This window comes from Meriones unguiculatus, chromosome 16 (genome assembly GCF_030254825.1).
Source record: "Meriones unguiculatus strain TT.TT164.6M chromosome 16, Bangor_MerUng_6.1, whole genome shotgun sequence".
Taxonomy (NCBI): domain Eukaryota; kingdom Metazoa; phylum Chordata; class Mammalia; order Rodentia; family Muridae; genus Meriones; species Meriones unguiculatus.
Window position 1 is genome coordinate 9809919 of NC_083363.1, and position 27910 is coordinate 9837828.

The 27910-nt window shown below is 45.5% G+C and overlaps 2 protein-coding genes and 1 long non-coding RNA gene across 18 annotated transcripts in view; 2 read left to right on the top strand and 1 right to left on the bottom strand.

The window, feature by feature from the left end:
• The window catches only part of Pcnt (pericentrin), a 96209-nt gene extending 90233 nt beyond the window's left edge, over nt 1-5976 (top strand). For all 7 annotated transcript variants that reach the window (XM_021652507.2, XM_021652508.2, XM_021652506.2 and 4 more), the window contains 5 exons: nt 551-783; nt 1748-1824; nt 2584-2722; nt 3821-3939; nt 5401-5976. In XM_021652507.2, the coding sequence (XP_021508182.1) occupies nt 551-783; nt 1748-1824; nt 2584-2722; nt 3821-3939; nt 5401-5441 (609 nt within the window). In that variant the 3' untranslated portion in view covers nt 5442-5976. The remainder of the gene's footprint in view (nt 1-550; nt 784-1747; nt 1825-2583; nt 2723-3820; nt 3940-5400) is intronic.
• A 6773-nt stretch (nt 5977-12749) lies between these two features.
• Nucleotides 12750-14063, bottom strand: LOC132648345 (uncharacterized). Its single transcript, XR_009586719.1, has 2 exons — nt 13853-14063; nt 12750-13241 (listed from the first exon to the last, which is right to left on the bottom strand). It is a non-coding gene; the product is annotated as an uncharacterized LOC132648345 (long non-coding RNA).
• Dip2a (disco interacting protein 2 homolog A) overlaps nt 13515-27910 on the top strand; it is an 80277-nt gene continuing 65881 nt past the window's right edge. For 6 of the 10 annotated variants that reach the window (XM_060369331.1, XM_060369333.1, XM_060369334.1 and 3 more), the window contains exon 1: nt 13516-13734. In XM_060369331.1, coding sequence (XP_060225314.1) covers nt 13644-13734 — 91 coding nt within the window. In that variant the 5' untranslated portion in view covers nt 13516-13643. Of the gene's footprint in view, nt 13735-27910 lie in introns of all 10 variants that reach the window. The other 4 variants (XM_060369330.1, XM_060369335.1, XM_060369336.1 and 1 more) reach the window with 2 other exon arrangements.

Sequence of the window (27910 nt, forward strand, 5' to 3'; positions counted from 1 at the left end):
GAGAAGACTCGCTGCTCAGGTCACTGTGAGAAAGGAAGGCAGCATAAGCTAGAGGTAAAACTCGCTTTGGTAAAACAGATACTATGGCTGCCCTAACGGTGGAGTAAACGTGTAATGCTCGAGTCCTCAGGACGTGGTTTCCGTAGGCTAAGAAACTCTTTCCTACAATTTGCTCCTGAGGGAAAAGTGCTTCTTGGGGTTTGGATCCAAGCTCTGTAGTTTCACACAGCCCTCCCTACCGCCCGTGTCATCTGTGGAACCCGTGATTTAACCATGTCCCCTCAGAGCTGGTTAGATCCTACTGGAAATCCAATGGTCTTCACGGGGCTCCTTCGGGGATGTTGTGGAGATTTTTTTTCTAGATTTCTGTCTGATACAGGTGGCGCTTTAAGAGGAGGGTTACAGATGTGCTTGGGTGACTGATGGTTTGTGAAGTACAACCCACTAGTTTTTTTAGTCTGTCGTGAACAGCTAAGTGTGCCATCGTACTGAGCAGGGTAGATCAGGAACGTGTCTCTGTTTCCTGAGTCTCTCTCTGTCTTCCTTTTAGGTAGAGAAACTGTACCTGCACTATCTGAGGGCAGAGAGCTTTAGAAAAGCTCTGATTTATCAGAAGAAATATCTCTTACTGCTGATTGGCGGGTTCCAGGATTCTGAACAGGAAACGCTCTCCATGATTGCCCATTTGGGGGTGTTTCCTTCCAAAGCAGATAAGAAAATCACAACTTCACGTCCTTTCACAAAGTTCCGCACTGCTGTCCGGGTAGTCATCGCAGTACTGAGGTAAATGTCCTGCTTCCAAGCCCGTGGCCTGCCTCAGTGGTGGCTTTATTCCGTAAAACTACGGTTTTCTCTGCCAATACCAACGGCACTCACGACTTTAAAGAAAATATAATAGTTGTCTTTAAGAAGTCATGCTACAGGGGCTGGAGAGATGGCTCCCAGAACCCACATGGTCATTCGCACCCAATCACTCTAGTTCCTGGGGCTCCTGTGCCTCATTCTGACCTCCTGGCATCAGGTATGCCTATGGTGGCCATACATATATACACAAATAGACAAATAAATACACATATGGGTATGGTGGCACAGGCCTGTCATTCCAGCACTCAGGAGGCTGAGACAGGAGGATTAAAAGTTCTAGACTAGCCTGAACTATATAGGGGACTCATTATCAGAGTGGACTGCCTGAATAAAGCTTCCAGAGCCTGGTGGTCATTTTTGGAATAATCTGTAGTTTGTGATACCACAAGGAGGGAAGTTACAGTCATGCCACTTGTCGGGAAAGCCACGCTAAAAGCAGTGTCAAGCGCCCGCGCACTGTCACCCTGACTGCTACCGTCCACACTCTTAGTGGAATGGCCCTGCTGAGTTCAGCAGAAGGCCCAGCCAGGCAGAAGCAGTGTTCTCCCAGTTTCTGGTGATGCAGGCAGGCTTTCATTCTGGAGTGATAGGCTGCGAGTAAGCTGTGGTGGGTGCGGGCAGAACCAGCTGGCTGACAAGGGTGGGTCCAGAGCAGGAGCAGGGGGTGGGGGTTCCCAAAGAAGGGAGTGGAGGCGGTGGAGGTGGTGGAGGTGGTGCACGCCATGAAAGTACAGCCAGCTAACCTGTCAGTGGCGCACAGTTGGGGACCTGTGTCCTGTGGGCAGGGAGGGCATGTTCTGGTGGTCTGTCCACGTCAGGGGTGGGTGTCTCTGGCTCTTCCATTCCTGTCTGCTCTTGTCCTAAATGTCACCTTTCTGTATAGGTTACGATTTTTGGTTAAGAAATGGCAAGAGGTGGATCGGAAAGGAGTGCCACTACAAGGCAAAAGCATCCGCCAAGGTGGGCTTCACGTGTCACTGCCTTTCTCGACGCTTGTGGATTTTCTTGAGTGTTTTGGCTTGGGGACTTAATAAAGCACAGTAAGAAAACTAGGCAACAGCTGGTGCAGCCACGCCAGCGCACTGAGAACAGCACTGACTGACTGTGAGCTGCGCAGTGATTCTAGAGTGCTGAGCGGGATGGGCCGTGTTGTGCTGCACAGCCAACTAGAGTTTGCCTTTATGCCGCTGCACCTTCCTGTGTGAGCATTCTTAGCTTAGCGGAACCTTGTCCTGGAGCGCTCCGCTGCTGCCTACTCATATGTAGTGTAACAGTGGCTTCGTGGACTCCAGAGGGGCCAGTGACAAGATACTCTGCCGGGTCTTTGTCTGGTCTAGGGCTGGCAGATGTGAAGGTCCTTCTTAGAGGACATGGAAGGCCTAGGCCTTCTACCCTCTGGCCACCAAGCCACCGCTGGCTGCTGTCCTGACCGTGCCTTCAGGTCAGCAGCAGGCATGCTTGCCTCTCCTTCCCTAAAGGCCTCCTAAAGGTTCCCCCAGCCCTGGGCTGCCCATGTAGTGCTGGCAGTTGGGGCCGTAGTCATCCCAGCAAAATGGAGGTCATCCAAACTTGAAAATATCACAACTTGATATATTTTGAGATCGCCTTACAGACTCTTAAAATTGTTTGGATTAGCTTTAATTTTTGGCAGATAGACCCTTCCTACTAAAACATGCATTTCTTTTTCTGATAATTTATTGTTTGATCATTGTTGGGAAGGACACCGAACATCCCGGAGACAACATTCTCCATCAGAAACCAGAGCGTCTCAGCCAACCCGAAATGTTTCCTCGGGTCATATCAAGGACTCTTGGCACAGCCCCAGATCAGCAACAGCCGTCTCGCTGGGCAAGGAAAGGTCAGTTGGGATGCTCCCGGTTTTTCACCTAGAAATCATGCCGATGTCCTCCAAAGGCTGTCAAGCTGTCCAGACAAATGGGGTTTGAGATTCTGTCTCTAGCCTGGCTCAGAGCAAGTCAGAGACCCAGCAGAGTCTGCAAGAGCCTGGGGGGTCTTCTGCTCTTCATTTAGGCCTAACACCACCCAAGATGCCGGGGCATGGTCATTTACACCTTTAATTCCAGCACTCCTGAAGCAGAGGCAGGTGGATCTCTGAATTCTTGGCCAGCCTATTCTACAGAATGGGTTCCAGGACAGCCAGGGCTACAGAGAGAAACCCTGTCTTTAAAAAAAAAAAAAAAAAAAGTTGGGGGAGGGCTATGTGGAGAAAAAAGAAGATCCCCTGTGTTGAGTATGTCCTCCACCCTGAAGAAGTTTGGGAGCTTGTCTCATAGAATGGGAAAGGGGCACAGTGTTCCCTGGGGACTCTGGGCCTGCCAGGAAGGATGGTCAGGAGAGGTGTGCTTTGCCTAGGGAGAGACCATCTCAGTCACCAGGTGAAGGAGGCTGAGGCATAACTTAGTCAGGGCAGCAAGTATAATATCAAAACCTGAGAACGAAATAGCACATAATTGTTGCCACTTATTCTGACTGCAGAGTGTGATATATAAGTTGATTTTGTGTTTTTGTTTTGTTTTGCTTTTTTTTTTTTGTGTTTGTATTGTTTTGGGACAGAGTCTCGCTGTATAGCCCTAGCTGACATGGAACTTGCTGTATAGTTCAGGCTAACCTTGAACTGGCAGAGCTCCACCTCTTTCCTCTGTCTCCCAAGTCCTAGCATTACAGGAGTGCACTACCATACTTGGCTTTAAAAGCTGATTTTTGAAGTACTACACAGGGCTAGAATATAACTCAGTTGGTACAGTGCCTGCCTAGTGTTCACAAGTCCCGGGATTCTAGGCAAATAAAAACGACGTTTTCTTTGTGGTAAAGAATGGGCGTGAAGAGAATTAGCCCTAGTGGAGACCTGTTCCAGATCTGGTCAGCTGGTTGTGGGCCCCACCTGTTAACTTGAGGTTTTCTTTCTTAACCCCCTGATATGGTTCTTTGTTTGCAGATCACCAAATCCAAGGTTAGAAAGATCTCTGACTGCTTCTCAAGATCCAGAACATTCCTTGACAGAATATATTCATCGTCTAGAAATGATCCAGCAAAGACTTGGGGGGGTATTACCAGGTAAAAAAACGTCTCACAGTACTTGTTAAAAGTGGTATTACTGTACCTTAGAAACACAACAACATAGGAAAGACTGCTAGTAAGATGATACGGCGGTTCTCCTGAGTAACCCAGCATTAGACAGGCCTTGGCAGCAGGGCTGCCACCATTTTGAAACCAGACTGCTGTACACAGCGAGTACCAGGCTGGCCAGAGCCACAGACTGAGATACTCTCTCAAAACACGGCACAACACTGCTAGTGTCAGCTTAGAAATTGTTGGTTTGACTGAGTATGCTACATAGGTGTGAGCACATGTGCGTGACAGTGTGTGTTGGGTAAGTCTGGGTCGGTCACTAGTGGGGTCTTTCTGTCCTCTTACACTGATAGGGAACGTAAAGATAATTGTACTAGTTACTGTCCTCACACGGTGAGCAAGGATCTGAGAAGCAGTGGTTGGCAGGGCAGGCATGGCAGCAGTACAGGCTCGCTGCAGTGGCAGGAACAATGAGGCTTCTCGTTCAGCCCTCAGAGAAAGGGCAGGCGGTGGGGTGGGCCTGCCCCAGTGACCCACTTCCTTCAGCCTGGCTCAGCCTCTGAATTCCACAAACTCCCAAAACAGCACCACTGAGAACAAAGCATTAAACACGGCCTCCTCTGGGGGGCTTTTCACATTCTTCCCATGACCCCAGCTCATGGCCATCTTGTAATACAAAAATGAAGTCCAACTTGAAAAGTCTCCATGATCCTAGTGGTTTCAGAAGTCCAAAGTCTGCTCTGCTGCTCTGTCCCCGAATCTTACTTGGAATTGTCCATTAAGCTCTGTGTCCTAGGGTTTCTCTGTCTAGCTCATGGCTCCACACTTGCCCAGATTCTTCAGGCAAAGACTAGCAAAAGGCCCCACAATCCAAGTGGCCAAGGTTACCACGCAAGGGCCCTGCTCTCTAGCACCAGTTTTTTGTTTTAGAAGATTAATCACAGGCCAAATATCCGATGAGAGGCAACTCAAGAATGATTTGATTTGGCTCCCGGGTTAAGAAAATAGCCCATCATGGCAGGGTGTGCCTGTTGCCAGGAGTAGCTCCTGGAAGCAGGAGTGTGTGGCTGCCGGAACGATTGTGCAAATTAGGAAGCAGAGGAAGGACAGGAAATGAAGCCAGGTTATAAACATCTCATTTCCTGCTTCCAGCAAATCACTTCCTTCAGCAAGGCTTCACATCTTAAATGGTGCATAGCCTCCAAGAGCAGCAGCATTATCTGAAGACCGAGTGCTAAAACACATGATCTTTTGATGGATATTTTACATTCAGATCATCTTCCAGTAATGATTTGGCCTGTATATGATTATGCAATAGTTTCTTAAGCCTAACCTTCTGTTTTCATGATAACTCACAATTTTGCCAGCGCTCAACTCAGCAGTGGTGTTTTAAAGTTATAACATTCCTAAAAGAAGTTTGATAACAAATTTCTCCTCTAATTTTAGATTCTACTCAGAAATCCTGCCACCAGAAGATTAAACAGTGAATAAAAGTCCTTGTGGCCCTTAAACCTTTGATGGTTCTCTTTGAGGAAATACGGGTTTCCTAAGGAAAGCTCGCGGTATGGTCTGGGACACACTTCAGGAGTGACGATACCAGCCCCTAGGAGCCGCCACGTATTTCCCCTGCAACACGCTGCTAACTGGAGCGTTCTTTTTCGCTCCTTACCTCCCAGTGAGCAGTGGCTGTGTTGTGTTCTGTGCCTATTGATGGAGCCATCCCTCTTCCATGTCAGAAGTGGAGAGTGGTGTCCAGGTGTTTATTTTCTTAATGTGTAAGGATGGAAAGTTCATTTGAAAATGAGCACACAGGAAGGAAAGAATAAATTTTAAGTGCTGTTCTCTTTGGATAGTCTTGTGTTGTTGGTTTTTGTTTTTTGTTTTTTCAGTCCATTCAGTTTATTCTTTTTGTTGGCAAAAATAATAAAACGTATTGATGCCAAACTTTTTCCTCATGGCTACAGCCATTATGTAACTCACTTGTATTTATACTTCTGAAACAATAAATATAGTTCGTGGTTATATTGTTTAAAACTTGTTTATAACATAAGGGGGGCATCATGGTCAATTAAATTCATTATGGTCAATTAAAGTTTGGCCCAGACATACTTTAATTAAGTATGTAGTGTCAGTCAGAGACCAGGCTAAAAAACAACACTTTTCAGGTTTTCAGAGGAATTTGAAGTGTTAGCCCAGAGATGAGCCACCATACTGGGGCTTAAAGGACTATGAAACTGTCCTAGGACTCAAAGGACAAGTTCCCTGTGGTAAAAGACAAGCCCTAATAATCTTCCCCCCTTGGCCACTTGAGTGCCTGGGCAGGTTTCTAGAAGCAGAGAGCAGGTAAGGAGCAATTCTCAACCTATGGGTCGTGACTCCTTTTGTGTGTGTGTGGGGTGGGGTGGGGTGTTGAATGACCTTTACACAAGGGTCACCTAAGACCATCAGGAAACATACTTACATTACACTTGATAACAGAAGCAAAATTACAGTTACAAAGTAACAATGAAAATAATTTTATGGCTGGGGCTCACCACGAGGAACTGTGTTAAAGGTTGCAGCATTAGGAAGGTTGAGAACCGCTGACATGGAGCCTACTCCCTAGCCACTAAGGGCTTGTTTTTACTTTCCTCCCTCATCTAATTCCTGCCATATGACTTAATGCAATTACCTGATGTGAGATACTTTCCATTAGAAGATGCTTCGTCTGAGAAGCCAGCGAGATTCATGTTCAATAGTCTAGGCTGTCCAGGTGTCACACAGATCTCTTCAGGACTGGGACCAGCTCTGAGATCTGGCAGCAGCTGAAGAGCTTTTAAGGCCGCCGTGCTACCAACACCTAAAACAGGAGGCTAGCAGTGGGAAGCACAGCCTCCAGTGTTATTCCTCAGGTTCCCAGGTCTGTGCATCTCCATGTAGGAGAAACGGCAGCATGAATTGTTTACTCAAAGCATATACAGCCTGACATTATTTCAGCATTCCACAGTAATGGTGCTGTCTTCACCCACAAGACAAAGTCACACCACCATAAGTCAGTTGTTGGCATTTTAACCAGTCATAAGTCGCTGAGTAAGTACTACCCTGTATGGAGAATCCTTCCACTATCAGGACGGACAGTAGCACTGCTCTTAAGGCAATTTGATAGGCACATTACATTTATTTGATAGAGCTACTGCTTCTCCAGTGGTGCCTTGTGACCTCCTTAGTCACAAGTTTCTGTCCAGCCGCACAGTGCCAGAGATGAATTCCCTCCTTTGGAGCAGGCTTTAAATCCAATTAGAAAGCCATTTGTTGTACCTATAATGGTTGTGCCACTGTTCCTCCAGCAGGCCAATCTTACCTGGCCTGGTGGTATTATAGGGCACAGTACATACAGCCCAGTGGTTGTAGGCCAGCTGTCGATAATTCTACTTCAGGGGCCTATACAGGGCCTTGCAGCATGAGTAGAGGGTTCTTGCAGTGTGGTCCTAGCTTGATTTCTGCGTGTGCCACAACAAAGGCAGATGGTGTCTCAGCACTAGGGATTTACTAATCTAGGTCTGGTGATACCGCTTATCCAGGGGCCTCCCTGGATATGCCCATGGTCCATCCCCAGCTACTGGGGTTATCATTCAACCACTGTGCAGCTTCCGGGGGTAATATATTTTGTCTATCTATTCAAGGTGCCATCTTCCAAATCCTCTAACTTCTTTTTGTTTAGATGCCATTACAAACGTCTGTCAGACATTGAGAAATCAATACCAAATCATCGTCATGAAGAGTCACTGCAGTCCATGCCAGGCCAGTGCCAATTGGTCTCAGTAGTGGGCAGTTAAGAGGTGCAGGGGCAGACCGTTAGCAAAGTGCAGTGCAGCATGAAAAGATGGCGTTGCTCCCGTCAGTGGCCTCAAGAGCAGTGGTAGGGACACTGGCATGTATGGGAGGCACTAGTCTGCTTAGTGCTCTAGAATCCATAATAACCTATAAGCCACTTTGCCGCCTCATCCTGGGATGCTGCTGTGAGCTACAGGTCATCTCCAGTGGAGCCAGCTGCAACTGCTTAGCAAACCAGAAGGGTGTGGCTACACCTGCTGCTCAGGAAGCTGACACTCTGGGCTGGCACTGCACCCGTAGCTGCTGTCGCCCTCCGCCCTACCTGACCCTGCAGGGGTCCTGGGCTGGATAAATAATTTCTACCCCTAGCATACATTCTTCCTTACCTCCAACTTAATCTGAGCATTGTCTTCCTCAAGGGTAACTACCCACCAGTGAAACCAGCTTAATCTTTATTATCTGTGCCCGCTTTCATCGTTTATGCTGGAATTTTGGTTTCCTTAAAAACACAGAAATACTAGCCAGGCAGTGGTACACAGCTTTAATCTCAGCACTAGCGAGGCAGAGGCAGATGGATCTCTGTGAGTTTGAGGCCAGCCTAGTCAACAGAGTGAGTTTCAGGACAGCTAAAGCCATACAAAGAGAAACCCTGCCTGGAAAATCACAAAACAAAAAAAAAAGAACAAAAACAAATATTATTATAATAATAGGATATGTGTTTGTTTTAATCCCAGATGTGGGGAGACGAGGTTACTTCAGACTGTCCACAGCAGCTGACTATGATTTGCCTGGTGCTCCAGCAGAAAGCATGGTTTTGCCAGCCACAGATAATTGCTGTGATTGTGTGGCGTTTAGAACTCTGGGAACTTTTCAGAGGATATATAAATGCGACAGCCCCGATAGGAGGGGTTGGTTGTGGTCTGTTCTGTTCATAGTGGTGCTCAAAGAAGAAATAAGAAGAAAGAAATTAGGTTCAAGGATCTCTCTCTCTCTCCCCTCTATCCTTTCTCTCCTATCTAGTGATAGGGGGTAAAATAGGGGCAGATGGGAAATAAAGTGTGGAAAAAAAGAACTCATAAAGAAGCAAAGATTGGCTCCATTACAGGAACTCACTAGTTTGTATCTACCCCACCCTGCTGTACCCCAACTTCTCCCCTACACACACACACACACACACATGCTAAGAATTCCAGCTTGCCAGGCATGGTAGCATACAATCTCAGCACTTTGGAGGCAGAGGCCAGCGGTTCGCTTGAGTTCAGGACTGCAAAGTAGTCTACATAGTGAGTCCCAGGACTACAGAGACCCCGTCTGAAGCAACAACAAAAAGAATTCCAACACAACATAAATCTTGTCCTGTTTGTCTTTGAGTAACTGGGATAAGACCCCTTTGGTTTCCTCTTCATCTGCTGGTTGCTTGAGCACTCTGTGGCTTACATGCTGGTCTTGGTCACTCAAATCCACCAGAGCCTCTCCGACCTCATATAGGTCATGTTCTCCCCTGAGGTGCAAAAAGGTCTGCTAAGCCGCCCGGGGTACCAGCAGGGTTAACTTCGTGTGAACACAGTCCTCTCGGGGTGGGTGCAGTGAGCTGGGCTTCAAACATCTCATCTTGAGTTCTCAGTTCCCTTTGTAATGCCTGGCCCCTCTCCACTGTCTTCTAGTCCCTGATATTCATGGGGAACTCAAGTGACCAAATGTCCCTAATGGCCTATTTGGGCCAAACCATCAGGATTTCTCTTCTGCTTTCTCAGAGTATACACAATCTGTCTTAAGGACTCAATTCCTCCATCCTCACACTCAGACTAATCCCATCTGACCCTGTGTCTTACAGGCCAGGCTATGAGAGGTTTTTCTCTTCCTGCCTAACGGTCCTCCCAATTCAAGCAGTTCAAATGCAGTCTACTCTCTATCATGGCTTCATATTCGAAACTATGCTGAATCATGGATTTTTCCTCTTTGCATTAAAGGTCAAAACTGGGGGAGGGGAGGCGGCATATTCTCTCCAGCCTCATTTTCCTTTTTTTCACTCCCTGGCTTTTCTGTGGGTTCTAAATGTTTGCATTGCAGTAGTTGCTCTTTAACACGAATATCATTTGTGCTGTCTCCCTTTTGGTATCCCAGCCATAAAGAGCAGGCTCGCACCCCTATAATCATCTCTTATCTAGTTGTCCTAAAATTCTTGTCAAGATCTTGGCTACACCTGAGGGAGGTTTCTAGGAAGAAGCACTCAGGCTGTGTCTCCTGCTGCTTCTCATGGTAGGAAGTTCGAGGTGTTGTAAGTTTGCTACTTTTGGGGTGCCCTAGGACACCCCTGACCACTAGGCCCTAAAAACAATTAAGGTCCAGCAAGCCTTTGAGTTCCTGCAGGGTTTCTCTCTCCCTCTGAAGCAGCTGTGTAGCCCCTTCTTCATGTCATCCATCCAACAGATGTACAGTTCTTCAGATGTGAAGGAGTTGGTTGCTGGGGTATTGAGTCTCTTGGAGGTCTCCTCACACGACAGTGAAGTCTACTGCCCAGTTTTAGATTCTAGCGTGTTTCATTAAGCATTCTCACAGCCTAGCCCCCCACAAACCTCCTCAGCTCCTACCCTATATACACGCTGGCCATGTGTTAGGATTGATGGATCAACCTGTGGCCCTCACCCCAACCAAAGGGATATCTAAATCCTAATCTCAAGTACATATGACTTATTTGAGATTGGGTCTTTGCAGATGATCAGGTTAACGAGATCAGGTATATGAGTGGTGTCTACCAGCAACTGGACACACTGGTACGTAAGATCAGCATGTGATCTTGAGGGCAGAGACTGGGGTAAAACCTCCACAAGGCAAGAAACATCAAAGATTAGCAGCAGCCCCTGGAGGTTGGGAGACAGTTATGGAGCAGATTGTCCTTTGTAGGCCCAGATGGAACCAACCCTGTGTGACACCTTCATCTTAGATTTCTTACCTCCAGAATTCTGATCCTGTAAACTGGTGAGCTGGCTCATTTTCCAGGATGTTGTTATTGCTGTGCTAGCAAACGAATACACAACTTTTTGGAGGGAGAGGTGAGATCACAGAGCGCCCCCTCCCCCCTTGTCTCATTATGTTATAATCTGAATTATGCTCAGAAGTAGCCATAATTCTGTGTCTAGTATCCAGCAGGTGGATGTAGTATTAGTAAGGTTTATCTAGAGAACAGAACCAATAGGATTTATATTGGGAAGGGATTTACTAGTATGGCTTATACAATACAATTATTTGGACAGCCAAACAGTGCTGTCTGCATGCTGGGGAGACCAAGAACCAATAGCTGCTCAGCTGCTCAGTCCACAAGGCTGGATGCTTCGGTGCTCCCAACCTGGTGCTAGACCAATCTTACAGCGGTAGGGCATCTGACGCCCACTCTGGTCTCCTTGGACACCGAGTGCATGTAGTGTGCAGACATACTCCGCAGGCAAAACACCCAGACATAAAATAAGCCTTAAAAAGACTTGTAAAATGCTTTAAAACGTTGTTAAATGCTGTTTAAAACGTTCATTATTTTTGTGTTGAATTTTTATGTCTTTATTTGTAAGCATTTTTTTTTTCTATGTGAATAAGTAAAAATCGGGGTCTTTGAAGGACAAATAGACCTTTCCCTAATACCTGGAAGCCTGGAGTGAGGGACTGTGAGCCGTGCAGCCCTGTCCCTAGCAATCTGCTGGAATGCCTTCAAGTCTGGCTGTTTTGCATACTTCACAATCAATGTGAAAACACTCCAGCAGCAAGGTAATCTACTGCATACTGCAACTGAATCCAGGATGCCTGATCCAGTCACAACCACCGCAGACACTCTGCACCGGCCTTGAAAGGTCAAATCCCAGTTGCTTTTTTTCCCACGGAGTCCTATGTACTTCAGCAGCTATATTCACTCAAGATGACAGAATGCTTCCTCAGGAAGAAACCAGTGATTAGAGAACTGTGAAACTATTGACACGTTTTCATGCAACATTTGTGACTGGTTCCTACAAGAACCGGGGATCCGTGGAAATAGTCTTTCCTTTGCATTCCACACATCCTGGCTGTATACCAGATTACTTAGCTCAGATTTTTAAGTCAGTCGGTGACACCTTCCTATGCTGTTTCTTGGGGATGTAATATTAGACCCACTAAAAGCCTCCAAAATGGTATTTCTGTTGCCAACCTAGGATTTTTTTTTAATGTATGTATAGAGGGCTGGATGATATGGAAGAGGGTGGCTAGAAAGGGGTGCTAGGAAAGGGTGTGTGTGTGTGTGTGTGTGAGTCAGGGCAAGACTGAGGAAAGCAGTATGAGGAAGCAGGCATCTGAGGTTGGAAGAGATCCTGGAAGCTGGCAAGACCCTAAGGAAAAGAATCCTGATAACTCAACACTAGTAGCTACCAAGACAGAGGCTTAGAGAGTTCTAACTAGCTGGTGCTGACTGCTCCTGCTGCTATGATGATTTCATTAGCTACTGGTCACTGGCAATTGGAACCCAGAGCATCAACTCTCTAATCCAGGCACCTAGAGCAATGCCGCAGGCTTTGAAAGCCCGGAGCTATAAGTTTCCACTTGTCAAGACTTGGCAACTGCTGAGTCTGTCAGCCCAGCTTCCAGCTCTTCCACAGTTAGGGCCCAGAACTATTAACACTAGTGTGGTTTCAAACCTGGCACGAGCTGCTGTGTTGTTTATTTAACGTATCAAAGCAGGACTTGGCCTCCAGATTCTCCCAGCAGCCCTCAGTCCCTACCTGTTACAGGGTATGGCTGGCATCCCTCACCATCTACCTTGAACTGGGCTGCCCTTCCTCCCAGGCTCTTTCCTGTGTAATAGAGACATTTGGTCATCCGCTTTTTCCTTTTGTACCTTTGGCCTCCTGGCTGCCCTACTTGGTTCCCCTCTCTGGTTTCCTCTCTCCCTCTCCCATGGCTATGCTCACCCACGCATCTATAATAAACTTTCTCCTCCACGATACCTGGGAGCAGTCCTTTCCTTTCCTTTTTCTTTCTTAGTTTTTTTTTTTTTTTTTTTTTTTTTTTTTTTTTTTTTTCTCATTAAGCTAGAAGAAATCCTACTTACCTACTTGAGGGGAACTAAATCTTTGTAACTGAAGCGCTGCTTTTGAGAATTTAGTTTCGACTCAAAAGACAGACTTTTGTTCTCCTACCCTATCCAGTTAGGCGATAGGCAAAGTCGGAATGGGCACCTACTCCAGGCCACCAGTGTGTCTTTGCAGCTTTTGTACACGTCCCCAGCTCTGGGAATAGCTCCTTCAGAAAGTCCACCAAGGTTCCCACGCGTCCACGTCCCAAGGTCATCTCAAGGACGGAGACACTGCTGGAGATCCTTTTTGGTCAATGTCAGAGTGCTTCCAGGGTTACCGTGCAAAGCAATAACCAATCACCCTTTAAGGCCGGAGAAAAATGCCAGGACTTTGCTGACACCGTAGCGGGAACGCCGAGAGTTACGCGTGCCAGCAGGACTCCTGAGGAAGAGACCGGGGGACCGGGAGGAGGGTCACCTGGACGACCCTGAAGTCGGCTTACGGTGGGGGTCGCGCGATTCCCGGGGAGCTTCTGTCCATCTCCCCCGTCCACCGCCCCTCAACGGGGAGTAAAGCTCCCAGTTTCTCCTACGTGGCCTGTCGGCCAATGGGAGCGAAGCTTTAGAGTTGCTGGGCGGGGCCCGGCCCGACGCACCCGGGCGAGCACTGCCCCGCCCCTCGGTCGCGCACGCGCGTCTCCTGCGCGCTCCCGCCCCGGAGCCGCCCGCGCTCGTGCCCGCGGGCCCGTGCGAAGCAGCCCCGGCCGCGCCCCGCCCGCTGCCGGCTGCGGGCGGCCGCTGCGGGTCTGCAGGCCCCGGTGGAGGAACGCCTCAGCCACCGGCCATGGCCGACCGCGGATGCCCTCTGGAGGCGGCGCCGCTGCCCGCCGAGGTGCTCGAGAGCCTGGCGGAGCTGGAGCTGGAGCTGTCGGAAGGTGAGAGCGGCGGGATCCCCCCCACCCCACTCCCCCAGCGGGGACTCTCGCCGCGAGACCCCGCCCGGGGACGCCCTCTTCGGGAGCGTCACCCCGGGAACCTGCCGGGGACCCTCACCCGGAATCGTCGCCTCCTGGGGAACTCGTGCCGCTGGGCCGCTCGCCCGAGACCCCGCCAGCTTCTGCAGACCGGCGGGTGCCCGGCCTCCGAAGGACACCCGGAGGGACGGGCTGGGAGGTGGGCCTAGCCGGACTCACCGCCCGAGCTGTGGTCTGGGGCGTCCAGGCCGTGCGCTGTGCTTCCAGGGGCGGCTTCTGCAGCCTGTCGGCAGGCAGGAAGCCCGGGATGCAGAAGCCGAGCCCCACCCCTGGGACTCCAGACCGCCTCGTGAGCCTCAGTTTCCTCACCTGCGAAACGAGGCAGTAAGAACCGTGGCTTTGTGGATTCTGAGGCTAGAGTGCGTTAGTAAAACGCGTTAACACTTGGGAGGAGGTTGGCTCCTTTATGGAATTTTGATAGGTTTAATGTACACTTCGGGGGGCAAGCAAGGGCCATGGTGCGTGTGTGGGGAGGTCAGAGGTCAGTGTGTGCAGACCGTGATTCTCTCCTTTCACCTTGTGGGGTCTAGGGATGAACTTGGGTTGCCAGATTAGAGGGCAAGTGCCCGCCGAGCCATCTCATCAGCCGTCTGCATGAAAATTTTAAAAGTTAAAAAGCCAAGTAAGTGGTTGTTAGAAACAGACCGGGGTGGAGTGGGGGATAATAAGACTTAAGAGATAGGGAGTGACACCCTCGAGGTGGATGTTATACCTCTCAGGATGGCTGGGAAGAGTTCCTTTCTTCATAAACCGCCCCTGACCCCAGACCTTGGGAGGAAAGACTGTGCTTCTTAAGTCTTCTTTAGAGACTTGAAGGCATTTTGAACTTTTAACTTTAAGTTGGTATGCTTTGTCGTTGGTTTAGTGAATATTTGAGAATTCTTTCTTTCTTTTTATGTATGTGGGTATTTTCTCTGCCCGTTTGTCTGTATACCCCATGCATGGCCAGGTGCCCCTGGAGGCAGAAGAGGGTTTCAGGTCCTTGGGGGTGCTGTGAACCGAACCCAGATCCTCTGGAAGAACGGGCAGTGAACTTAACCACTGAGCTACCTCTCCAGCCCCACTTTGAGAACTCTTGATTCTCTTTGCAGGCGTGGTCAGGAATGATTCAGAAAAAAAAAAAAAAAAAAAAAAAAAGCCTATTGTGCTGGATTTGATATGGCTCCTCAGGGAAAACCACATAGTTGAAGCTTAGCTTTTACATATCAAGTGTGCTTTTGCAGATTGCTCCTAATTTCTGCTTTGGAATATCTGCTATTTCAATTCCTTGGGTTATATGTTTGAGTGCTTGCTAGGAGTTGACAGCTAACTAAATTATTTCCTCAGAGCAAAAACTTCATAACTAGTGACAGAACGAGAGTATATGTCAACTGAAGAAATCTCTCTTAAGTCAATTAAATCTACTTATACTGATATACTATTTTAGACATATGTAGGGATATACATGTAAGTAGAGGATGTAAGGTTGTGTGGCAATGGAGAGACTGAAAAAATAGCCCAAGTGGAGAAAGAAGGCAGACAATGACGTGTTCGTAGAGATTGCATTGGCAGCCTGGGATTCAGTAATCATAGTTTCTTTCCCACTCCTAGAGGGCTGCATTTCGTTTTGCCAGATAGGTTAGGTTATCATAGGCCAGATAGTGGGAATCTTGGCAGAGTCACACTTGGCCCCGATCACAGCGAACCTCACACCTCAACCCTGGATCCTATGGTTTGTGATTGCTGTTGACATGTCGCTTTCCCTCTTGGGCTTCGAGATGCCTGGCAGTTCAGACTGTGTTTCAGGCAGACTTCTGGAGTTTTCACAGAGAGGCTGGCATCTTGTAAGTGTCATCTGGTAAGCCACTGATTTATAACATGTCTAAACTTGGGTTTGGCCAGCTGTAAAAGGAGGTGAACGTTTTATTGACGTTTCAAGGTTCTTGTAAAGATTTACTCAATGTATGTAAGTATTTTGAAACTGTGAAGGTGCTTTATTTAAACAGTAAAGGAATGCATTATTAATGAGCCGCAATCCTAAAACATTTTTTAACTTTAATTTTTTCGGCATGTGAAATAGTGTGATTATGACCTTTTCATACATACATGTTATACTTTGCTTATGTTCACCCCATTACCCTCTTTTGTCCCCCAGCTTCTGTTTCCTTCTCTCTTCCCAAACAGTTCCCCACTTCCGCACTCAGTACCACATGAAATTTGTATATGTAGAGAATTACTGGAGTCCACATATAAAAGTTAAACATTTGTCTTTCTTTGTGTCCTTCATTATTCCTGCCCTTAACTTTCTTTCTTTCGTTCTTTCGATGGAGTAATGTCAATTTCACATTACCCACATTTGCTTAAGGATCCCCTAGACCTTGGATTTGTCGAGGCTGGGTACATTGGAGGGAATGGGAAGAACCCAGAATAGTAAGGGAAATAGTAGTGAGAGCTGGGACCTGGACAGTCTAGAAAGTGTGTACCTCCTTCCCACTTTCCCATGCACGCAGGGAATGGTTGGTGTTACCTGGATAAGGTGGAAAATCCGTGTCTCCCCTCAGCTGTTCATCAGCAGTGACTAGACAGAAGCCCCGCTCTGTCTTTATTCATAAAATGTGGCCTTGTTCTCCGTTATCACTAGTTCTTTATCATCTACCATTCTGATTCGGGTTGGCCCTCAGAGAAGGTTCTGGTCTTCGTCTATGTTGAGTTGTTCTTACACGGAAGGTGTATTGGAGTCATTCTCCACCTGCCCTCTAACATAAGAAGGCACAGGTGTTTTCTTGCTCCTCTTCCTTCCCCTTTAAAAGTTTCCCTTCTGCTTTTAAGATTATTGTTGTTGTTGTTGTTGTTGTTGTGTGTGTGTGTGTATGTGTATGTATGTTTGTGAATGTGGGGGATATGAGTGAACACATACCATGGTCTGCATTTGGGAACCCATTCTCTCATCGCACCGTGGGTTTCAGGGTATGAACTAAGACCCTCAGCGGTAAGCATTTTAACCTGCTTGAGCCATCTTGTCAGCCCTGAAACTCGAACTTCTTAAAATAAATCTTCACTCCTTTTGAGGTAATTTAGGTACTTGTCACAGCGGCAGCAGCCGCAGCAACAAAAATGGGTCAGGAGTGGTGAAGAGCACTTACTGCACTTGCAGAGGACCCTGGTCCAGTTTCTGGCTCCCACATGGTGGCTCACAACCACCTGTAACTCCAGTTTCAGGGAACCTAACAATTTCTTTTGACCTCTGCAGGCACTAGGCACACATGTGGTGCACAAACATATGTACAGGTCAGACACACGCAAACATTTAAAAAATAATAACCAAGAAACAGAGTGGAACAAACGAAAACAAAACGTCCTAACACAGTTACATACACGTTAGCCACTGGCCTATCTTTTTGCCTTCTCTCATTTGGTAGAGAGAGGGAGACACTATGGGATGTCACTGCAAACTGGCAGTGGGCAGCTTGGATGACGAGGGGCATCCCAAGTAGGTGGGTTAGTTAGCAGTCATGCTCGCAGAAGGAATGGGATAAACGAGCCTTATAGTGAGCAGCTGTGAAACTAGCTATGCAGTTGAAGCAATAATAAAAAGCTTCCCGACTGGAAAAAAGCCCAAGACAAGGTTGATTCACTGCAGAACTCTACCAGAACTTTCAGGAACTGATACTAATCCCACTCAAGTTATTCTATAAAGTAGGAGAGGAAGGGGAGCTTCCAAACTCTTACAAAAGCCACATAAGGCCATGGCATGAAAACGAAAATCATGGACCTACCTTCCTGATGGGAAAAAAAAAGATGCAAAATCCTCAATAAAGTACTCAAAAACAGAATTCAACATCAAAAATACCAGTTATCGTGACTAAATTGGTTTTATTGTAGCATTGTGGTGACAGTTCAATGTGCATAAACCAATAAATGCAATTCAGCACATTAATGGACTAAAGGATAACACATGATCATCTCCAGAGAGACAGAGAGAGAGAGAGAGAGAGAGAGAGAGAGAAAGAAAAGAAAACCTTAAAACAAAAATTCAACAACCATTCCTGATAAAAGTCATGAAGAGTCTAGGGATGGAGGGATCGTACTTCAGTATAATGAAGTTTGTTGATAAATCTGCAGCAGAAATCATACTAGATGGACAAAACCTCAAAGCATTTTAGGCAAGACTGAAACAAGGTAAGGGTGTTTGCTCTCTCCACTTCTGTTCAATACAGTGCTTGAAGTCTAGCTAGGACAGTATTATAGGGGAAGCAAATAAAATGGAAACAAGCAGGAAAAGAAGAAGCCGACATATTTTCTTTTTTCAGAACATATGATTCTATATGGAAGAGGCCCAAAAAGACTCCACCAAGAAACTCCCAAGAGCTCATAAAGATGTTCATCAAAGTGGCAGGGCACAAAATCAACATACAAAAATCCGTAGCCTTCTTATATACCAATGACAGGCTGAGATCAGGGAAACATCCACAGTAGCCACACAAAAGATGACGTACCTAGGGGGAAAAAAACAAAACAACCCGGCCAGTGAAGCAGAAGACTTCTACAACGAAAAACAGGAGACACTACAAGAAGGTGAGGAAACACTGGAAAACACAGGCACAGGTGAGGGCCCACTGAGAACGAGTCCAGTAGCGCAGAAGAGAAGACCTACCACCACCAGGTGGGACAGCATAAAGCCCAGCCAAGGCAGCTGTGAAGCGAACCGAGAGGCAGACACAGAGCTGGGGAGAGCCTCTGCCAGCTATTCACCCGCCGGGATTCGTGTCTCGAATACACAAAGAACTATGAAGCTGAACATTAAGAATATAAACAGCCCGATTAAAAAAAAAAAAAAAAGGCCAAAGGAACCCAACAGAAAGTTCTCAGAGGAAGAAATGTAAATGGCTAGGTAACAGTTAAAAGTGTTCAGCATTCTTAGCCATTAGGAAAATGAAAACTGTGTTAAGATTCTCTTTGGCCCCAGCCAGAACGGTCATCATCAGAATAAAGGTGACAGCAAATGGCAGTGTGAATGTGGCAAGGTGGGGTGGTGCTTATACGCTTTTTGGTGGGAATGTAAACTAGTATGGCCACTTTGGAACTCAGCCTGGAGGATTCTTGGAAAAAAAAAAAGCCCTATAACCCAGCTATACCACTCCTGGCCATGCATCCAGAGGGTTTTATACCTACTATATGTTCAGTGTTGCTATATTCACAACAGTTATGTAATAGAACCAACCTAAATGGCCATAATCAGAAAAATGGATAGGAAAAAGTGGTACATATACATATGTACAGTAGAATATTACTCAGCTGTCAGAAAAGTAAAATAACACAATTTGCAGATAAGTGGATGGACCTTGAAAAAAAAAAAACCATACAGAGTGAATTCAGGTCCAGAAAGACAAATGCTGTATGTTTTCTCTCATGTACAGTGCCTAGCTTCAGATCTTTCTTTAACTTGCTGTGCAACTGGAAGCCAGGAGACTAGAAGGCAGCTTTTTCTGGAGAGTGTACACCTTAAGGAAGGGAGGACAGTAGGTTATAGGTAAAAGGAAAGATAGAATCCTGGGAGTGAAAAGGCTTGAGCAAGGGTGGGTGTGGGAATATGGGGGAATCCAGGGGTGGACCCCCAAAGGAAGTATGCATAAAGCCCATATGGAGGTCCACTGTCCCACAATCCGATTAAGAAGTAATTGGAAAGTTGGTAGGATACATGAAATGAAGGAAGAGGGTGGAAGAGTGGAGGTTAAAAGACTGAGCAGGGGCCAGGATGGGTGGGTAAAGAAGAGGGACGGTAGTGGGTGTGTTAGGCAAATCTCAGGATGTATGTATGCAAAAGCCTCTGGAAACCCATTGGTAGTGAGCTAGGTTCAAAATACAGCTTAAAAAAAAGTTGGCGTAGAATTGCCCTGCATGGGTGGACAGTGTTACTCCAGAACACATGGATAACTAAATGAAAACCATGGTTTAAGTTACGGGATACCTCCCCTGCTAATTATTGATGTCCGAGAGGCCTCCAAGGTGACACAGGTTGTATCCATTGTCCTTGGTTGCCCATTGTAACTACATGGTAAGACCACATTGCTGGAGACCCTATGTGCTTTGGTTGTAGGACACAGAGAAGTCGGTTTCAAGCTGACCAGGAAACTTTCTTCCTACTGGCCAGCTTTCATAGTTCCAGAAGGTCCTATGTGGACTACCGAGCGCAACATGACATCAGTGGTCGTACTCAGTGCTGGAGCCTGCAGAACCAACTGGCCAGTCGAGATGTGCCCACTGGTATATAGGGGCATGACCAGCATAGGGTGGCAGTTGGATTTGAAGTGTTCTCTACAGGAGAACACTTCTTGCTTGCTACTGTAATCCTGATCAAAAGCCGATGGCTGATGAGGTTCCGGGTCCGAGGGTAGAACCTGCTATTGTTAGTTTGATAAACGGCTATGCTCGTAAAGTACTCCCTAAATACTTACGTTTATAGCCATAGATCCATTGCTCTTATCCAGGTAGAGAACTTGTTTTCGCAGTGGGTAGTAGTCAGTGGAGATATACGTAACTGGTCAGAGTACTGAGAATAAAGACTGAGTTGCTCAGCCCTAAACAGGACATATGTATTCCACCCCTTTCCTCTTCTCCCATAAGGCTTGAGGAGGCAGAAAGAATTTAGGAAACAAAAGACATGGAGGAGTGCTTTTCCGTGTTGTCTTCTGCTCATGGCTGTGTACTTGTGAACAGTACAAGATCAAGCCTGCCAAGATTATGGCACAGATGGGGTAGATCTCTAGGCCACACCCCCTACTGAAGAGCCGATGGCAGTTGGCGGTTTTTGGGGAAGGAGAACCATTCTTTTTGAAGATGTGGACTGATAGGATCCCCGAGTTCCGAGGATGACTCTGTGCCAGTGCATGCAAAGGCAGCAGTAATTGGATTAGTGGGTGATTAAAAAAAAAAAAAGACAAAGTTTGAGTGGGGAACAGGGGTAGATAATATAAGTATATTTTTATACTTATTGAATACATGTATGCTTGTCAACAGCAAAGAAAATTAAAAAAAATTATATCTGAAAACCAGTGACACCCACCCAGTAATTTCATTTATCATCGTCTGTTTCAAAGTCTCACCACGTAGCCCAGGCTGGCCTGAAACTCACTGTGTAGAACAGCCTGGCCTCCAACTCTGAGAGATTGACCTGCCTCTGCCTCTGGGATTAAAGGTGTGTGCCACCACACCTGCCTTCCTTTGCAAAAGTAAAACGAGAAAAACCAGCTGGAAAGCCAGTGAGCGGTGTCCCCAGATGAGAAAAGCTGCTTCGATTTCGTGTTGGCTGGAGAGGAGGCAGGAAGGGTCCGACCTCCAGTGACCGCTGATGGTAGAGCTGAGGGTGCAGAGTTGGAGAGAGAAATGAAGGCTTTGGGCTCGCAGTGCTGCATGTGTAATCATGAGGTGGGCAGAGTCACAGACGGCAGACTCTGATGGGAAACGCACGTGAAGACGTGAGAAGTTCAAGAAAGAACCTGCCTGAACAGAACCCCGGGAAGTGTGTGAATTATAACGTGTCAGCCTGAGCTTTAAGGAGAGATCTGAGCCACAGACGGGCGTTTCATTCATTGTTGCCCTGAAGTACGTGCTGACACAGATGTGCACTTTGAGGGATGGTGATGTTAATAAAAACGAATGGAAACTTTAGATCATGGTAAGTGTTAAGGGCAGATAATGGAGGACATTCGAGTTAGGGTGAATCTATCTGTTGAGGATCAGGTCTTGAGGCTAAACAGGAAAGGAGGAGTGACTTTAAACCAAAATGAGAAACCAGGGGAAATTTTAGGACTCTGCAGATGGGAAGTCCCAGTGTAGGTGAGGGCCTGTTCTGTAGGAGGACCACGTTCGTGGAGCACAGGAAGACAGAAGGGCTGGAAGCCCTCCCACAGTCCCTCCAGCCCCCGCAGAACTGGCATTCACCTGAAGAAGAGGAGGGTTATTCTCTAATATGTGCTTGGTAGAAACCCTACTCCCTATTCTGGGTTTAGGACCTGATAACTGACACCAGGGGAAGGTCCTGATGCTGAAGTGGGAACCCCGTTTAAACACAGATGCAGACTCCCATGTAAGTGTAGATACAGAGATGCAGCTACAGGTGAAGTTTAATTTCTCTGTGCACCTAGAAACGATTCACACTCTTCCTTGACACACCTCAGGTAAACGTCTACACCAACACGATCGTATTTACTTTGCCAGAGTTTTAAGAAATTATGTTTTTATGTTATATGTATGAGTTTGTTGTTGTTTTGTTTTGTTTTTTTGCCTGCACGGAGGGTGTAAGTGCACTGTTGCATATGCATGGTTCCCACCGAGACCAGTAGAGGGCACAGGAGCTCCTGAAACTAGAGTTACTGATGGTTGGAAGCAGCCATGTGGACGTTAGGAACTAGACCCGGGTCTTCTGTGAAAACAGCAAGTGCTTTTAACCTTTGAGCCATCTCTCCACCTGAAATCATACTTTTAAGCCTTGTAGATGTGTTCAAGGGTCCTGACTTGAGTTATGCATGGTTTGTGGTGAGTCTTGAAAGCCATTACAAGCATCTTTGGACAAAAGAGACAGAGGGAAGGTTACACACACACACACACACACACACACAAAGGTGGGGGGGGGTCATATAAGTACCAAGATAGGCTGCAGTGAGGCAGGCACAAGCCAGAGAATGTCAGCACCCCCGAAGATGGAGGTGTCAAGCAATGAATCGTCTCCAGAGGGAGGGTAGCCCTTCTGCCACCGACTTCTGGCTCCTTGGAACTCATATGGATATTAGACATAATAGACCCATGAGATGAGAATAAATTTTCTTTTGTTCATTTTCTCCAAGTTCATGGTAATTTGTTCCAGTAGTCACAGGAAGCTAATCTAGTCTCGCTTTGTGATAGTCATAGAGGAGAAAGCATTTTCACAGTTGTATCTTTTCACCTTAGATTATTCTCTATATTGAAGGTCTGTTTCTTTCAGTATGATCAGTGTCCTTTATATCCAGGTTTGAAGTTCTTTCCTTGCTTCATGACTGTGAAGATATGTGTGATTTGTTTGTTTGTTTGTTTTCAAGACAGGGTTTCTCTGTAGACCTGGCTCTTCTGAAACCTGCCTCTGCTTCCCACTTGCTGGGATTAGAGGCATGCACCACCATGCCCAGCTTCCATATGTGATTTAAAAAAAAACAAAAACAAAAACAAAAAAACTTTCGATGTCTTATGTTTTACATTTCAGTGTGAATGGAAATAAATTCTTTATACAGTATGAAAGAAGAGTCTTCATTTCTGCCCCATGTGTGTTTTCGGTTGTAGGACACTCAGGGAAGTGACCACCTTCCCATTGTTGGAACGGCTTCTCCTCTGGCCCCCACTTATCTATTTTAGTAGCTGCTATACTCTGTGCATAACAAGTCTTTACATTCGGAACATTTACTCTGTCCTTTTAGTCTGCTTTGTTTTTCCAATTTGATATAAGTAATTTGGCCCTTTGTGTTTCCATGTAACAGTTTAGAATCAGCTTGTCAGTTTTCACAGAAAGCACCTTCAAGAATTTTAGAAGAATTACATAAAATGACTCTGAAGATCCAAATAGATATTTTGTTTTATTTTTCTGGTGGTGGTATAGGATTAAACCTTGGACCCTGTGTATACTATACAGGTAAGAATCCTTCCACTGAGTTATATATGTAGCTCTTTAAATTTTTTTTTTTTTTTTACAGAGGTAGAATCTCACTAAGTTGCCCAGGTCAGCCTTGAACTTGCTGTGTAGCTTGGGCAGGCATTGAACTTGTAGTCCTCTTATACAGCTTCTTAGATAGTTGGTATTAAGGACACTGTCCATCTTTGCAATTCCGGTGGCATATCTGTATGTTTCCTTGGTCATCTTTATCTTTGTAATGTTTTTGACTTATGGTTTTACATACATCAGTTATTAAATTTATTCTTGGATTCATGATGGTATCTTTCAGTCCTAGGTTTTAGCTATTTAAATTCATAATCTTGCTTTTTAGTTAATTCATAAAATATATTGAACATGGTCTTTAAATTCTATGGTTTTTAGCTGTAGTTTACTACTGCCCTATATGCCTAGTTATTTCTAATCAAGTGCTAGACTCTGCGTCTGTGGTGTGGGTTTTTGCTTCTAGTTAATGTCATGTTCTCTCCAGAGTGGGCTTACTCTCACTTTGGCATGTGGGACGGGCACATGCAGGAAGATATCATTGTCTGCTCATGGATAAAGTGGGGTAGAGCTGGTACCAGAACTGTGAAAGCGCCTTTATTTTCTTTGTTTCCAAAGTAATCTCTGTCTCTGTCTGTCTGTCTGTCTGTCTGTCTCTGTGTGTGTGTGCACGCCTCTGTCTGTGTCTGAGCATGTGTGCTTATGTGTATATGCGGGTGTGCCATGGTAGAGTCAATGTATGTGGAGGTCAGGGTACAACGAGTAGAAATTCGCTTTCTTCTATTATTATGTGCGTTCCAGGGATCAAACTCAAGTCAGCAGGTCTGGTGGCAAGTGCTGTTACCCACTGACACATTTTGCTGGCTTGGATCCTCCACTTCCATTCATATCTGAAGTATAGATGATCAGCAGGGCTCCTTTTGTTGGGTGAGCTCAGAGCGTTGTGTGCGTCAGTTACAGTTTTGCTTAGCCCAGTGACCTGCTTTTTACTGATTCTTCCGCAGACTCTTAAAGCAGAAAATTAGCCTCTTCGCTTCTTTTCTAGTTTTATAATGTCTTCAGATTTAAAAAAATGTTTAAAAATGCGTCTCCAATTAGGGAGTTTTTTTAGGGTCCCGTAATTCTTCTGTTACCATAAGTGGAATTCTCCTGTGTGAATATTCAGTTTAGAGAATACATTTTCCATGCCTTTAAAAACTTTGAGATAAAAGAAGATACTTATTAAACTTAGCATGTACAAAGTCTGCTTTTAATAAAAAAAAAAAAAAAAGAATGAGATAGACCTGCAGACCCTTAAGAGGCATATTTAATACTCACTTTTTAATGTTGACTATAAATAACTTAAACTGTGCAGTAAGGTGGGTTTTATGACTTTATATTTAGAACTTTGTATTTGGAAAGAGCCCTCAGGCCACCCTTTTATGGTCATGTCCCCTAACCCTGAAGACCTGCAACTATGGATTCTTTCTTTCTTATCTTTTGTTTTTTAAGAGTCACAAAGATAGACCTTTTGAAAATAGCTTCTTTCATTTGGTGTGATGTCTTAGAGATTTATCCATATATATTTTTAGCTGTCTGTAATCCGTTCTTTGTATTGCTGAATAATTTTCTGTGGTGTAGTTACACTGAAGACATAATTACCAAACTCAGACGTGGAAGAGGCAGTGCTGCTGTGGGCCGAACAGGGTGTTCAGAGGATGATGAGAGAGCGAGTATACCAAAGAACTCTCGCACGTGCAGTAGCTCTGCTGAAACAGATTGACTTCTGACAACCAGTAACTGCTCAGACTCAGGGACTCGAAGCTAGGCCCATAGCTGTTAGAGAGATTGCATTTACAATTTAAATTATCTTCTGGGAAATAATTCTTCCAGACCATAAGGCCATAAGGTATTGCTGGCAGATCTCAGCAAGCAAGAAAAGATCTTCTTTCTTTCTTTCTTTCTTTCTTTCTTTCTTTCTTTCTTTCTTTCTTTCTTTCTTTCTCTTTCTTTCTTTCTCTCGTTCTCTCTCTCTTTCTCTCTGTCTCTGTCTCTCTAGAAAGAAGAACATGGGGCTGAAGAGATGGCTCAGTGGTTAAGAGCACTTTGCTGTGCTTGCAAAAGATCTGGGTTTGGTTCTCTGCAACCACATAGCAGCTAACAAATGTTTCTAACTCTAGTTCCAGAGGATATAATGCCCACTTCTGCAGGCATTAGCCACACACATGGCACAGATACAAACATGAAGGCAAACATTCATATACATAAAATCAAAGTAAAATAACAACACTAATTCTATACAGTTTTCCACAAATACTTTTAAACTTTTTATTTTGAAATGATTTTAAGTCTATAGAAGTTTCAGAAATAATAAATAGAATTGATTTCGTTTTCTTCAGTAACATCTAGTGTAACCAAAGCATTGCCAGCAACTCTGCCTCCCATTCTTACATACAAAAGGGCATGTGCTCTTTATGCTAAAGAATATGTTCAGAAGTGTAGAAACTAAAAATAGAAATCTGTCTCACACCCTACCTGAGGCCAAACAAACAGGAGTAACGGTATGTTGTTCCTCCCTGAAATATATTCTGCACATGTAATGCATGTGTGTGTCTATGTATGTATGTATGTATATATGTTTGCTTACTTTTATCAGAGCAGGGTAATTCTATATTGTTGTTTGGTTTGCTCTTTTATTTGGTAGGAATTCTTGTATCATGTGATATCCATCCTCAGCATGTCAAGTGCCAGGATGTTTTTGCATAACTAACAGATTCTGTAGTAAAAATGTGTGACAGGAATTGATTTCTTTTTCTGATAGACAATTAAGCTGTCCAGTTATTTGCTATCACCCAGAGCATTTACTACCTACCTTTGTAGAATCAATGCTTTTGGCAGTACGTTTTTTAGAAATCGTGATTGGTGAGATAGTGCCTTAATGGACTTTGGAATCCTAAGCCTGTTTCTGTAGCAGTGGCCATCAGCTGCAGCTTCACGTTGTACCTCCCTGGATGTCTGGAAAAGCAGCTGCCTACCCTGAAACCACCAGAGAAGTCTGTCTAGTGGTAGTTGTGATTCTTTCCGAAGCCCATAGATGCCTGGATGTTCAGGCATAAGTAGCTCTATGTGTCTCCTATCAGAACCTCCCCAGTTCGTGCCATGGCTAGGGAACAAGGCTTTGTTGTTTGTCGCTTTGTTTGTGTTTTATTGTTCCCCATGAAAGAATTGATCTTGGGCTTAGAAAGCTTGGATTTGAGTCCCCTCTTCCCTAGCGTACCAGCTTTATGCCAGGACTCCATTATGGAATCCTATCATGGCTGTGCCATGGTGTGTGCATGGCACACCAATGCCCATCATGTTGGGCATGTAAAAATAATGGCTGCTGATTACATATGAAAGCAGAATACAGATTATCACTGACATAATGGTTTGACGTAACATCTTCAAGCTTTGGTTTGGAAGTAATATATTTAATAGTAACCAGACATCAAATTTTGCAGTTTGATCTCTTCCCATGCTAGTGATTGGCCATTCGTGACATTCATTTACAGTATCCCATTGAAAGCTACTTCTAGAGGAAATACTTGGTTGAGCACTCAACAGCAGTATTTTCTGGTACTCAGCAGCCTTCTACTTTTTTGTTTGGAAGAAAGTGGAAGATGAAGGAGGAAGATTTAGAGAACACTAACACACACACATAAATTCTAGTAGTGAAAACTGTTAATATGCATTTGCACTGAAAGCTAGTAATAAAATTGTTGCAAAATACATTTCTGCTCTAAAATTTTCATAGAAACATGGAGGATCCACTAGTAGCACTCCTAGTTTAGGAACCAGGTAGTATGTGAAGATGAAGACCAAGGAGAAAATGTGAAGTGCATTTCCTACCTCATTGCCGTGTGGACTTGGGTTTGGCTGTCTTCTTAATGATAATTTATGGGGACAGCAGGCCTTTTCCTGAGTCCTCGTCTAGGGCACTGTGGGTGGGGAAGGCTGGGCTTATGGCTCCCATTTACTGTTATTTCTGACACTTGAACCTGTATAGATGTCATTTAAGGGTCTGGTAAATATGGGTGTGGATTTGGCTGATGTGAGGTGTGACCTCAGAGTCTGCCTTTTGTAAGATTCAATACAAGCGTGTGTGTGTGTGTGTGTGTGTGTGTGTGTATTTGTCTGTATGAGTGTGTGTTAAGTGAGTGTGCCGTTGGAGGCCAGAAGAGGGTATTGGATCCCTTGGAGTAGGAGTTGCAGGCAGTTCTGAGCTACATAACATGGTTTCTGGGACCAAACTCAGGTCCTCAGGAAGGGCAGGAAGCACTCTTAACTGCTGAACCATCTCTCCATCCTCAGAATCTATTTTTTAACAGGTTTCTGGGAGACATTGATCACCTTTAAAAAAAAATTCAAGGAATTATTTACATAAGTAAGATTCTGCAGTTC